The 14,841-nt window shown below is 41.5% G+C and overlaps 1 protein-coding gene across 3 annotated transcripts in view; it reads right to left on the reverse strand.

Annotated features, from left to right (window-relative positions):
• Positions 1 to 9,089: 9,089 nt before the first annotated feature.
• The window catches only part of RGS20 (regulator of G protein signaling 20), a 120,275-nt gene continuing 114,523 nt past the window's right edge, over positions 9,090 to 14,841 (reverse strand). For all 3 annotated transcript variants that reach the window (XM_066379058.1, XM_066379057.1, XM_066379059.1), the window contains 2 exons: positions 13,026 to 13,260; positions 9,090 to 9,320 (listed from right to left, as the gene is read on the reverse strand). In XM_066379058.1, coding sequence (XP_066235155.1) covers positions 9,132 to 9,320; positions 13,026 to 13,260 — 424 coding nt within the window. In that variant the 3' untranslated portion in view covers positions 9,090 to 9,131. The remainder of the gene's footprint in view (positions 9,321 to 13,025; positions 13,261 to 14,841) is intronic.

Raw genomic sequence — 14,841 nt, forward strand, 5'->3', positions numbered from 1 at the left:
AGTGTTCCCTTTATCATTATAAAATGTCCATCTTTGTCTCTTGTTTACCTTTGTTACCTTGTAGTCCGTTTTGTCAGATAAAAGTGTGGCTATTCTATGGCCCTGGCCGGTTGGCTCAGTGGTAGAGCGTCGGCCTAGCGTGCAGAGGACTCGGGTTCGATTCCCGGCCAGGGCACACAGGAGAAGTGCCCATTTGCTTCTCCACCCCTCCGCCGCGCCTTCCTCTCTGTCTCTCTCTTCCCCTCCCGCAGCCAAGGCTCCATTGGAGCAAAGATGGCCCGGGCGCTGGGGATGGCTCTGTGGCCTCTGCCCCAGGCGCTAGAGTGGCTCTGGTCGCAACATGGCGACGCCCAGAATGGGCAGAGCATCGCCCCCTGGTGGGCAGAGCGTCGCCCCATGGTGGGCGTGCCGGGTGGATCCCGGTCGGGCGCATGCGGGAGTCTGTCTGACTGTCTCTCCCTGTTTCCAGCTTCAGAAATATGCAAAAAAAAAAAAAAATTAAAAAAAAAAAAAAGTATGGCTATTCTATAGATGTTTGCTTGGAGGATTATTTTCTACCCTTTCACTTTATCTCTAACTTTGTCTTTGCAGCTGAGATGTGTGTCCTGAAGGCAGCATATGGTTGGGTTTAGTTTTTTGATCCAATCTCCCACTCTGTGCCTCTTTATTGGTGAATTTATTTTATTTATATTTAGGGCAATTGATTTATGGGATTTTTCAGTAGCCATTTAATCTTTTGTTTCTGATAGCACAGTGCCTCTATTTATTCTTTTCCTTTGTGCTTCTGTATGTTGTTTTTGTTGGCTGGTATTCCACACTTTTTTACTCTGTGTTTTGTTTTAAGCTATGTGTCTCTATTTTGTTTTGTGTAGATGTGTATGTAGTTTCTATTAGGTTTACTAAAAAAAAGTTTCATATATACAGTAGTCCTTTTTCTTTTGAATGCAACTAATTTCCATCCTCCTTTGCAAATTAAGACCTTTACCCCCACCCCTTTTATTGTCACAAATTTTTGTTTATGCTTTAAGTTTGTTGGTGATCTTACTTGTAATTTGTGACCCTTTGTTCTTTGTTTCAGGTAGAATAACTCTCTTGGGTTTTTCCTGCAATGGGGTATTCTGGTGATAAATTTCCTTAGCTTCTTTATGTCTGGAAAAGTTTATTTCTTTTTTATACCTGAAGAATAACTATTCTGGATATATTATTCTTGGCTGCTACTGCTAATCTCTATTTTTCTTTTTTAGTACTTTGAATATCTGGTGTCACTCTCTTCTGGCTTATAGAGTTTTTTCTGAGAAGTCTGATGATAACCTAATGGATTTTTTTATAGGTTATTTTCTTCTTTTCCCTGGATGCCTTGAGACTGTCATAAATTTTTGACAGTTTTAATATAATGTGCCTTGGAGAAGGCATCTTTGGATTGAGGTAACTAGGTATTCTGTTTGCTTCTTGGATTGAAGAGTCTAGCTCTTTCATAGGTTTCGGAAGTTCTCATCAATTATTTGTATGAATAGACTCTCCATTTCCTCTTGTAAAGCCAGCAGCCAAGGTTACCATCAAAGCAGCCTGGCCAGTGCAGGTTCGCATTGGATTCGGACAGTCGGTAAAGAAACAATGGAGCCAAGAATTGATGGGCCATCATCTTTAATCCTAGCTTGCACCCGGCGGGCAAGTAAAACATACACTGGGCTCCAAAACCCACTCATATTCAGTGCTCACAAAGCTACTGACTTATCCGAGTTTCCTAGAATCAAAGGTTTCTAGCTCACCAGACTTATTCACCTCTGTTCCCCATCTCCTTCCTTCTCCAGCATCAAACTGCACAAACTGGCCTCTCACTCAATACTCGGCCATCTTGGCTGCTTCTCCTGGCCACATGGCCTCTTTTCTGCTCTCTGCTCTGCTCCCTCTGCTCTCTCATGCTAATCATCCAGGAACCAAGAGAGCAAGCTCCCGTTCTGCCCCCATTTTATCGTGTAGATTCAAAACCTTTAATCCAATATACAAAATAGGGAAGTCTCTAGTACAAAGTCACTTCTCTGAGGCATAATTGGATTGTACCACCCCACATCAAAACGGGTGGGAAAGGCTTAATCCCAAAACCAAGCCCCAGGCTGCAAAGATTCTCAACACACATTAATATCACCTGGGCGACGGCCTCACGTGGGCAGCACCATCTTTAACAAAGTGAGCACAATACATTTTATCTGCCCAACAATCCACCCCTATGCTCACTTTACTACCCATAATCTATACCACCAGCATCCCTGTGCAAGGAAATTAGGCACATTACACAAATTACAACATGGCAAATTATACAATTTCAACAATTACAAAAGTACACTTCACTAGTCTCTGAGCACTTTGCCCAAAGCGCAAAATGTCCTCGGCCTTCTTTCTAGACATGGGAAAAGCTTCCCGGGGCAGCGGAGTGCTTCCAGCAAAGCCACCCCCACCCCCATCAGGGTATTTCACATTGTCCAAAATCCATAATCCGTAAGTCCATCCAACAAAGGAGTCAGTGCCCACTCCGGTCGTAGTCCAGGAAATCAGTCTGTGCACATGGGGCGTCAGCCACCCCCCTCATCCCTGCCATCCTGGCAGGTCTTACACTGTCCCAAAGAGGAGCACGTGGCAATGGCAGTCAGCATTTCCATCTCTGCTCCGGAAAGCATGTCCAGCCCTATGTCCCCAAATCGCAGACCTACCGGGGCCATAGTAGGTGCTCCTTCCAGCTGGGCTTCCATCTTCTGGAGACTGCAGATCACAACTCTAGCCCAATTCTCCTCATCCTCCAAAGAGGAAGTGAAAACACGAGCTCGCACTGCCGGGCTCGAGTCCCGGGCCGCTGACGCCCTCTGCTCCGCAGACCTTGCAGCTCCGGACCCGGCCTCAGCTTCAGCCTCAGCCTCAGTCTCAGCCCTGGCCTTCCACCGCTGCTGGCTCTCTACAACATCCAGGGCAAGCTGCAACTCACGAACCTCTGAATCCTCCTCCAGCGTTTGCTCCATTTCCAGGCGAATCTCGCAAACCTGGTCGGCCTCCTCGTCCAGCACTTCCTCCAGCTCCAGGGTCAGCATCTGTTTCTCCGACGTTTGCTCCAGCTCCTTCCACTGCTCGGTTTGCAGGTCCCAGGCAACCTCTTCCACAGAGCTCTCAGTTTCCTCATGCATGGCTATAAAAGTCAGCCAGCCTACGATCCCCAAAAGGACAGCCATGGGGGAACCCTAACACTAGCCAGTCCTCTACTCCACCACTCAAAGGCTCCTTGCCGATCTGTATCGAATCCTGCCACAGACTACGCCAAATGTAAAGCCAGCAGCCAAGGCTACCATCAAAGCAGCCTGGCCAGTGCAGGTTCGCATTGGATTCGGACAGTCGGTAAAGAAACAATGGAGCCAAGAACTGATGGGCCATCATCTTTAATCCCAGCTTGCACCCGGCGGGCAAGTAAAACATACACTGGGCTCCAAAACCCACTCACATTCAGTGCTCACAAAGCTACTGACTTATCCGAGTTTCCTAGAATCAAAGGTTTCTAGCTCACCAGACTTATTCACCTCTGTTCTCCATCTCCTTCCTTCTCCAGCATCAAACTGCACAAACTGGCCTCTCACTCAATACTCGGCCATCTTGGCTGCTTCTCCTGGCCACATGGCCTCTTTTCTGCTCTCTGCTCTGCTCCCTCTGCTCTCTCATGCTAATCATCCAGGAACCAAGAGAGCAAGCTCCCGTTCTGCCCCCATTTTATAGTGTAGATTCAAAACCTTTAATCCAATATACAAAATAGGGAAGTCTCTAATACAAAGTCACTTCTCTGAGGCATAATTGGATTGTACCACCCCACATCAAAACGGGTGGGAAAGGCTTAATCCCAAAACCAAGCTCCAGGCTGCAAGGATTCTCAACACATTAATATCACCTGGGCGACGGCCTCACGTGGGCAGCACCATCTTTAACAAAATGAGCACAATACATTTTATCTGCCCAACACCTCTTCCTCTCTTTTTCTGATATGCCTATTATTCTTATATTGCTCTTTCTGATGGAGTCAGATTGTTCTCGTAGAGTTCTTTTATTTATTTATTTTTTTCTGCTCAAGTGTCTCTGTTTTCCTCAACGTCATTTCTAGATTTCTGTCTTTGGTATCACTAATTCTTTCGCTCTATTTCCTATGCTTGCTAGTTCATTCTTAATCTTTGTAATAATGTTCTTTATCTCCAGAATTTTTTAATGCTTTAATCTCATCTGTTCATTGATTTGTTTCTGAGCAAGTTTAAATTGCCTGTCTGTATTTTGTGGCATTTCATTGAGTATTTTCAGAACTGCAGTTTTGAATTCTTTGGCATTTATATCACATATATCCATGTCTTTAAGTTTGTTTTCTGGAGATTCATTTTTTTCCTGAGCTGCTACTTTGGTTACTCTTGTTATTTAATGGATTCCTTCTCTGTCTAGGCATCTGTGTATGAGTGGCACTTCTGTAGGAGGTTAATAAGAATAGGTTTTTTATTTTCCAGTAGGTGGCGCTGAATCACAATTTTTTTAGTTCTGTAAAATTGCAGTGCTGACTCCTGAAGCCAGACACTTCTGTCAGTGTAGCTGTGATGTGTGGTGGTAGGGTGGTCTGGGGGAACCAACTAACATCTTTGTTGTTTTACCCTCATGGTAATGGTGACCTTGCATCTTTGCAGGGTCTCCCTGGCACCTGAACCCAGGACCGTTCACAGAGTGTACTCTTCGCTCAGGAAAAAAAAAGATTCTGTAGTATCAGTGCTTGAGTTTGCAGCTAATGTGCTTTGCAATCCGACACCAAGAGCAAAGGAAGGTGAGTTCTAGGAGGCTACAGGGTGGCAGGGGCCTCTGGCTTTGTTTTTCTGCCTGGAGTGAAGACCACCCACAACTGAGGCCACACCCCCATGCTGTGTCCTTCTGTTGGGCAGATAAGTTATTTTATGCTCACTATTATTAAAGATGGCCTCTGCTCTCACCTGGTGATGCTCTCATGTGATACAGCTAATTGCCTTTCATGTTTGGGAAGGGGCTTGGTTATGCTAATGTGTGTTGGGGGAGGGCTCATGCCCCAAAATGTTTTAAAAGGAGGAGTTAGGAGGCTATTTTGGGGAGACCACATTGTTCCAGGAGAGAGAGAGGCCACGTGGAGGAGAGGAGACAGCCAAAATGGAGGCTAACAGAGGTGGGAGCCTTTGATTTTAGGAAAAAAACCGGAAGGAATGGGTTTTGGTGCCCATGGGTTTGTTTTTTACTTGTTGGCCGTACAAGTCTAGAATAAAGGAAAATGGCCCACCAGTTTTTGGCTTCACTGTTTGTTTATTGTCTGTGTGGATTAAATGCGAACCTGTATTGGCCAGGAGGCTGTGATGGTGGTCGTGGCTACTGGCCATACACCTTCCTAGGTCTCTGGGCCCAGCTGCAGCTCATACTACTTGCTCCTGTAAGAATGGCCACCAAATCTCTTTGCTCCTCCTTGCTGAAGGGAGGAGAACCAGCCACCACCGGATTCTTCTCCTCTCTGGCTGAGGCCTGCTGTGAGCTCCCAGCTGCAGGGCTGCATCATGGCTGTCTTTAGTCCTTCTCTCTCTCACTTCCCCCTCTTGCTACCACTTGCCAACCTTTAGATACTTCATTGTTCAGATCTCTTAGGTGTGCTTGTGCACTGAGCAGGGAATCCTTCAGTGAGTTATAGCTCTTCCAATTGTTGAAACTTCAAGGGGAGAGACCAAGCTATCTCTCATGTGCCATTCCTCTGATTTCACTCACTAATATTGGATGTTATCAAGCTTTTTGATTTTTTCAAATCTAGGGAGAAATAGTAACCACTAACATCTATTGTTTAATTATGTTTATATTTTTTTATTTATTATGCTCATCTTGTTTCTTAATCAGTTATTGTCTTTTTCTGTTAATAGGGTTATTTGTCTTAATAATTTGTAGGCACTCCTAATACATTCTGTATAGTAATCTTTACCCTTTTTATCTGATATTTGTGTTTTAAGTATTTTTATTGTGTCTTGTACAGAATTAAAATTTTAAAAATATCCTACTTATCAGTATTTTCTTTTACAGTTTCTGAATTTTATGCTTGGCTTAGGATGACCTCTTACTCTGAGGTTATAAAAATACTGTGTACATTTGCTTCTAGTGTTCTTATAATATTTTTAAAAAGGCTTTTAGATCTTTAAACCATTTGGAATATATAATTGTTTATATATATATGTGTGTGTGTGTGTGTGTGTGTGTGTGATCCATTTTCCCCAAAGGAACAGCTGTCCATGCTAACAAAATTAGCTTGTCAAATTTTATTTTTAAATTTCACAAAAATCTTGGCATTGTATTGAATTTGTAGGATACTTTGGGAGTGACTTTAGGGTTTACTCATACACATAGATGGCACTAGAGGTTTATCAACTGAATTGGTTTATAGTAACAGTGAATTCTGTAGTCATGCGACATGTGATGATATCTTTGAGATGTGACACATTGTAAAACAAATTTGAAATGGAATTTTTATTTTATAGCTATTGGAGGTTTCATGTTAAAATTTAGTTCAGTTCTACATTTATTGACTACTGCTTTAAGCTAGATAGAGTCATATGCCTTGTAACAACATTTCAGTCAACAAGGGGCCACATATACAACGATGGTCCCATAAGATTATAATGGAGCTGAAAAATTCCTATTGCCTAGTCATGTTGTAGCCACTTAGCACAATGCATTACTCACACATTTGTGTTGGTGCTAGTGTAAACAAACCTACTGTGCTGCCAGTTGTATAAAAGTATTACACATACAATTATGTATAGTACCTAATAGTTGACAGTGATAATAAATAAATATGGTACTGGTTTATATATTTAGTATACTTTTTTTTTTTTTTTTTGTATTTTTCTGAAGCTGGAAACGGGGAGGCAGTCAGACAGACTCCTGCATGCACCCGACCGGGATCCACCCGGCACACCCACCAGGGGGCGTTGCTCTGTCACGACCAGAGCCACTCTAGCGCCTGGGGCAGAGGCCAAGGAGCCATCCCCAGGGCCCGGGCCATCTTTTGCTCCAATGGGGCCACGGCTGCGGGAGGGGAAGAGAGAGACAGAGAGGAAGGAGAGGGGGAGGGGTGGAGAAGCAGATTGGCGCCTCTCCTGTGTGCCCTGGCCAGGAATCGAACCCAGGACTTCCGCACGCCAGGCCGACGCTCTACCACTGAGCCAACCGGCCAGGGCCTACTATACTTTTTATTGTCATTTTAAAGTGTTTTGTTTATACTTACGGAAATATTTTTGCTGTGAAACTTATGCTGTTATACCAGCAGAACCTCACACATCTTGTGTTTACCGTGTCTTTTGACTGCATCATTTTCTTTTGCACTTGACTTGATCTCATGTTGTTTTATAAATTCTGAGTGTGTTTACAGTAGTGTACAGTAATGTCCTAGGCCTTCACATTTTCTCACTGCTCTTCCTGACTCACCCAGAGTACCTTCCAGTCCTGCTAGCTCCATTCATGGTAAGTGCTCTAGATAGCAGCACCACTTTTTATCTTTTATACTGTATTTTTACTGTATCTTTTCTATGTTTATATATATTTATATACACAAATACTTACCTTTGTATTACAAGTACCTATAGTATTCAGTACATTAACATCCTTTACAGGTTTGTAGCCAAGGAGCAATAGGCTATACAGGTATGGAGTAGGCCAGTGTTTTTCAACTGCTAGTCCTCAGACTGCTGCCAGTCTGCCAGAAATTTTATGCTGATTCATGAGTTAACCACCCTATGTTGTTACACAAGAAAGTTGAAGGGGGTTAGGGACACAATTGTCATAGTCGAGTAGGTGGTAAGATGATTTACAGTTTACTGAGAATAACAAGTGGCTTAGATTTGGGGTTTAAAGAGAGTAAGGCAGGAATTGTCAGGCTGAAGAGCCAGGTGAGGGAGATGACCAAGAAGGGAGCATCCCTGAAGAATTCTGTGGGCCTCTTATAAATTAATTTCTAAACTTACTCAAACCGTTCCAGGTTTGGGTGTCTTTCACAGTCACATTTTCAAGTCTTTTCCATTCATTGTAGTGATGGGTTTCTTCAGGATGTTTAAGGTCAACAAATTAGTGTTTTTACCAGTAAGCTATGAAATTACTTCATTTGCTTATCATAAAGATAAGTAGGATCTGAAAACAAAATCCTCATGTGGGAACTAAAAGATAGCTTGCATGTATCCCTACTAACTTAATCTTGTATTTCCCAAATATTTACATGTGGAAAAGACTAAAGATTGAAGTAAAACTCTTGTGCTTTATTTTTTACAGTGAAAACGCCATTTCTTTCAATAATAAAATGGAACTATGCTAATTTAAAAGTTTTGTTATGAACATGGTTAAGTTGTAAACTTAAAAAATGTGTTATTTAGGTTGGCAGATTTTGATAAATTTTCAACAAAAGAACTTTTTAAGCACTACTCTTATCAAATATTTGAGACTGACATACTTCAAAGCACAGTGTTTTACATTAACCATGGTTACACACACACACACACACACACACATACACACACAATCTACATACATATATTCTAAGATTAAGTCAGACCCTATTGTTTTATGAGAAGTAGTCACCTCTTTATGAACTGGTAATTTGGGTGCTGTAATGGTACTGATAAGTGAAATATGCAAAACTGAGCTTGATGGAAGGAAGGAGTTGCTGAGAAATACCTGAATGTATTTTCTTTGGAGGAGAGTAATCGGGTACTGAGCTCATGCAGAAAAGCAGTCCTGTGTGTTCCAGTGGATGTCCATGGTCCAGGCAGTATGGGGTCTTCTAGTCACTTAGTGTATCCTTTTCCATCCACAACTATGTCCATCCAATAACTATGCGGTTGTTATTGTAAATGCAAATATACTATCTTTCTAAGACAGCCATACCCATTTTTTTATAAGTATCGCTAACGGTGGCTGCAATTTTATTGTGAATATATAGCTTTCTGTGGAAGGAAGCATCTGCTGTTAGAATAGCCTGAGTATTACTTCAGCAGAAGACACTGCTACCTCTAAACCCCTGTACTAGACATAGCCCATGAGTTTTTATTATTTTATTAATAAATATATTTGATAATATTCTATGCTTCAACTGATTTCTCAGATAAAGACTGGAGCAAATCTTTATAGACAGCAGAATTCATGAATCGGGGGTATGAGTCTCTGTGCATTAAGGTGTAAATCTGAAGTTGTGCGTCATCGAATATGTGTTGGGATGGCTCCACCATATTCCTATTGATGACTTCTCTTACTCGGGAGTCTAAGCTGACCTGTCAATAGAAACAAGTAAGAGTTAGATTAGATCACTTTCTCCTTGGAAATCCATCCCAAACTTCTGGTTTTTAAAAATCCCAAACCTACCAAGGTGATCCATAAATCTAATCTGCTGAAAGAGAAAATGAACACAAAAGAACGGGTTCTGAAGCTTCAGTGACATCAAAAGCCCCTGGAAGGCTTATTAAACAGTTTGGGTCCCACCTGAAGAGTCGCTGACTCAGTAGATCTGGGGAGGGTCTGATAATGTGTATTTCTCACAAGTTCTAGTTCATGCTAGTGGGGGTCATACTGCTTTAGAAAACCACAACATTGTTTTGCTTGTTTAAAATGAGTACTATGTGCTTTGAAGAAAGAAGGTAATGTGCATAGACTTAACTCCTTGCTAATTTCCTAATAGCATTAGGGATAAAGTCTGGATATCCGAGGCTGCAGCTACTAGAACACAATAGCAGATTTCTGGGTAGCAGATTTCTGGGAATGAGTGCTAGGCTGGCTGGTGAAGTGGAAATTGAGTCAGAAGCACCATAAAGGGTTAAAATTGTGGAGCCTGTATTTAAATCCCAACACTATCACTTGTTTGGAGAGCCATACTCTAATGAACTCCAAAGAGTGGGGATAATGATGATGATATTTGATGAGGATTTAAGGAGAATTTATTTAAAGTGCTGGGAATTTATTCAGTCCTTAAGGGATGTTGGCTTTCCTTGTGCTGATGCTGGCTCATCCTAGACAAAGCTGTCTCACAGAGTTGAGCAAGCTACTGGGTTCAGACTTTCCCGTAAAGCACCAGATAAATGAGTACAAGCCAAAGCGACAAATGGTAACTCATACCTTTCTCTTCTGTGTGAAGAATCTTAGCCAGACCATCTCTGCACAGGGCTCTGGTGGTTCTAATGTTAGGCAATGCACATTTCTTTTATATAAAACTCAACATATGATTAGCTAAACCATGAAATACTGACTTCAATGACCTGTCTTTCCAGATGCATCCACCCTCGTCCATATATCCACAGGTAATTCAGTCCTAATACATTGTAAACCGATTCCCAGCATCACCAAATCTTTTTTTTGTTTAGCCTGTGAAGAAATTGAACTATAAATCCCACCCACTTCTGAGTCCTTGTCATCCTTCCCTTTTTCTCTGGCTCTATATTCAGTCACAAAGTCTTGATGGCCCTACCCCTTTAACACCTCTTGAGTCTGTCCCCTCCCCTCCTCTCTGCCATGCCCCTGTGGAGGCTATCTCACCATTTACTGCTGGATTTGTCCAGCCTCCTAACTGGTCTGCTGTCAATCTAATGCCTCTCCATGGGTTCAGCCAAAGGGACCTTCCTAAAGTGCAGACTCTGACACTCCAGCTTCAGCCCTTTGCATTGCTTGCCCTGCTTTTAGTATCAAGTCCAGAGCTTCCAAATTCCAGGCTATTCAATGAAAAACTGGGGTTCAAACCCAAGTGAATCTGACCCCAAAGTCTATGCTCTTAAAATTTTTAAGCTTTTACATCTCAAGTAATAGATGGAAGGAAAGGGTCATCTTTTTGTATCATTCTTGCTTTATACGGTTGCTAGGAATTTTGTATACTGTAAATTTTTGTCTGCATAGTGCTTTAAAGAACAGTGATGAAAAATCTTGCTTTAAAATAAAAAGGGAAATCATAACCAAATGAAAACATGCAGAAGCCTTAAAGGCCAAATATTCTATTGCTTTGGTTAATTCAAAATGGACATAACTTTTTGAACCCCATATTCATACAGCTGTCAATTGAATATCTCCGACTTCAAAGTGCAAACATAAGTAGGCAAAAATGAGCCTGTCTTTATCTCAAGCATACTCCATATCCTGTCTGTCTAGTTTCAAAAAACTACCTCACCATGTGGTCTGCCCAAACCATAGATGCAGGAGTTATTCGAGACTCTGGATAATTTCCCTCAAATCAAACCCTTTTCCTCTCTTTTCAGCTGGCCTAGTCAGGGTCTCATCACATTCATTTAGACTACTCAATTGGTCTTCTGTCCCCTGCCACTACTCTTCTAATCCATTCTGTAGTCCTACTGGTCTTTCAAAACTCCAAACTTGATGATATTACCAGTCTAAAATCCAAGGGCTTCCCAGATAGAAAGCAGAAAAGCTCAGCATGCCTCCCAATTTCATGGCTTTTGGACCATCCACTTTTCTTACTCTCTTCTGGCTGCCTGCCAATGACCCTCAACGTTTAGTAAACATGTTACCTTTCAGCCATACCAAACTCTTGACAACTTTTCACTGTGATATGACAATATTTTTATCTTTGGCCCATCTAATCTTATCCTCTGAAATTTCATCTGTTGTGTTTCTTGTAATTTTCTTTTTATTATCCTCAGTCTGTCCAAGGCCTCTCTGAGTATATTTCTCTCATTCCCGCCTACCCTTACCCCCACTGTTGATGGCTCACTGCACCAGCCCCTTAGGACCCTGCGGTGTTGTGGGAGCTTCATGTTACTCCGCCTGTGTGTGTGAGTTCCCTGACAGGAGAGGTCCTGTTTTATTAACTTCATATTCTTAGCACATAGTAGGAAATAGTGAACGATTTTATAATTAGGGCCACAAGGCACTTAGTTTTGAGATCGACCTAACCTCCTAGATTTGGGAATAAAAAGAACAGAAACTCAGATGAAAAGTTGCTTAATTTCATTCATAACTTTTCTGATATTAAAAAAGGACACACTGGTAAAAAACCTTTGAAGCATCAGTACCGTGTTAGTGATGCTACCATAAAAAATAAAGATACCTATAAAAAAGATTTTGCTCAGAATAAAGGGGTAATTTTACTTAAAGAAATGCTTATAGAGTATACTATTTTAAAACAGTATTAATAGTGAAACAGATTACTCCTCCTGGAGAAAAAGTTATGGATACTTTTTTCAGAACAACATACAAAATTTTCACAGATTTCAGGGTGTAGTTAGAGCCCTTTTGTGGAACCATGGTGAAAGGGATTTGACTACAGTTGACCCTTGAACAACGCCAATGTTAGGAGTGCCAACCCCATGCAGTTGAAAATCCATGTATAACCTTTGACTCCCCCAAACTTTGCTAATAGATTATTAATGACTAGAAGCTTAACTGAAAACAACACATATTTTGTATGTTATATGTATTATATACTACATTCTCTCTTTTTAGGGGAGGGGAAGGGAGGGAGAGAGATGAGAGGCATCAACTTGTAGTGGTGGCACTTAAATTTTTCATTGATTGCTTTTATACATTCCTTGACTGGGGGACTATAGCCAAGCCAGTGACCTTGGGATCAATGTCACCGATCCCATGCTCAAGTTGGTGACCCTGTGCTCAAGCTGGCGACCTCAGGGTTTTGAATCTTGGACCTCAGCATGTCAGGTCAGTGCTCTATCCACTGTGCAACCACCACTCAGGCCATATATACTATATTCTTAAAATACAGTAAGCTAGGGAAAAGAAAACATTAAAAATGACAAGAGAAAATATGTTTACAGTACTCTCTTGTCTTTATTGGGAAAAATCTGCATATAAGTGGGTCTGCACAGTTAAGACCAGGGTTTTTCAAGGGTAACTGTACTATGTATTAGGTGGAGTCATTTTCTATATTTTTGATTAGTTGTAACTGTGCCAGGTGACCAAACATTGAAGGAGTGAATCTTATCCAGGGCTTCTTGGGAAAAACCTTTTTGGTTGATACATACCTCTTTAGGAGAAAGAATTGAAATGTAGTCTTCATATATTATCCTTGCCTTTTCCTCAATAATGCTTTTATTAGCTTCTTTTTTCAGTTCCTCACACGCCATCCAGAAAAGCATATTTTCTTCACTGAATTCTGTTCGAAGGAATTCACGGAAAGTGTTCCTTCCTGCTGGAGTGAGCATTAACTTGTCGAAGGACTGCGCCCAGGTGATGACCTCTTCCAGAGTAGGAGTTGGGCTTAGCAGAGACCAAAAGGGAGCTGTGTTATTGGTAATTAGTTTGAATTTCATCATTAGAAACCTGTCTTTTTCCTGAGAATGAAAATGTGCACTTAGTTCCTTTTAGGAAGGGCAAGAACTGTTCTTGTTTGCTTAAGCCTTTACCAAAAACACAAGAGTTTGATACTTTTAAATTGTTTAGCTAGATTTCATGGCTGTCACCCAAATGCTTGCAAACCAGATGGCTAGAAAGGCTGCTGAGAACATACTTATTTACATCTCGGCACATCTTGGAAAAGTTTTTAAATTATAGAAGTAAAGAGAAATCCTGTAGTCACCTGAGCAAAAACTCTCCAATCACATGACAGACCTAAGTCAGCCCTGACCACACTGACTTTCAAAATAGCAGTGGGGCACTGTCTACCTAGCATTTTTTTTAAAAAAAACATGTAAGAGAATTTTAAAGAGGAGAAAAGAATGTAACTTATAGAAATGCAGGTTATGAAGGGCGACAACAAAAGCGAGCATTTATGAATTCATCATTTACCTTAAGGACCAGGTCATCCCCAACAGCTGTTTGCCGTGGTGCTACATTTACACACTGCTCTGACTCCCCTTCACGGAGAGAACCATTCATCTTGCCTTTGGGTTTTCTCTGTTTTAGTTGATTTTACTTACATTTAATTATATTCTGTCTGTTTCACAATGATATTTTTTTCCCCTTACCCTTTTTTCCCCATAGCTTCTATTTATGCATGAATCCCGGAAGAATGTATTTTTTACTTTCTTTTTAACTTTATGAAAATGTGTTCTGGCCTGACTTGTGGTGGTGGCACAGTGGATAAAGCATCAACCTGAACACTAAGGTTTCTGGTTCAGAACCCTGGGCTTGCCCCATCAAGGCACATACCTGCTCCTCCCCACTGCCTTTCTGTCTCTTTCTCTCCTGTCTCTAAACTCAATCAATAATAATAATAAAAAAAATGGTCTCTGCAACTTGCTTTTTTCACCCCACACTAAATGTCTTAAGGTTTCACCTACATTGCTATGTGTTGCCAGAACATAGCTCCTGGGAAGGATTCATCTCTAATTTTCCATTCTTGTACTACCCTCTTCTGGTTTTGGTCTCACTGTTACACTGGCCTCTTAGACATTTGGGTAGTTACATAAGATTCGTATAAGTTTTGGAAGGATTGATTCCTGAAATGTTTTATGGAACTAATCTATAAAATCAAGTGGGTCCAGTGTTATTTTGTAGGAAGGTGTTATTGCGTTGATTGTGTCCCCTGAAAAAGACATGTTGAAGGTCCTTTTCCTTAGCACCTCAGGATACTTCCTCGTTTGGAAACAGGATTTTTGTAGATGTAAGAAGATGAGGTCATTAGCGTGAGCCCTAATCCACTATGACTGGTGTTCTTACAAATAGACATACACATACAGAGGGAAAACAATGTAAAAACACACAGGGAAAAGACAGTCATGTGACTGGCATGAAAAAGCTATAAGATGAGAGATGCCATGGATTGCTGGCAACTATCAGAGCAGCTAGAAGAAGAAAGACCCTCCCTTAGAGACATTGGAGAGCATGGCCCTGCTGGTG

Source organism: Saccopteryx leptura, chromosome 3 (assembly GCF_036850995.1).
Source record: "Saccopteryx leptura isolate mSacLep1 chromosome 3, mSacLep1_pri_phased_curated, whole genome shotgun sequence".
NCBI lineage: Eukaryota > Metazoa > Chordata > Mammalia > Chiroptera > Emballonuridae > Saccopteryx > Saccopteryx leptura.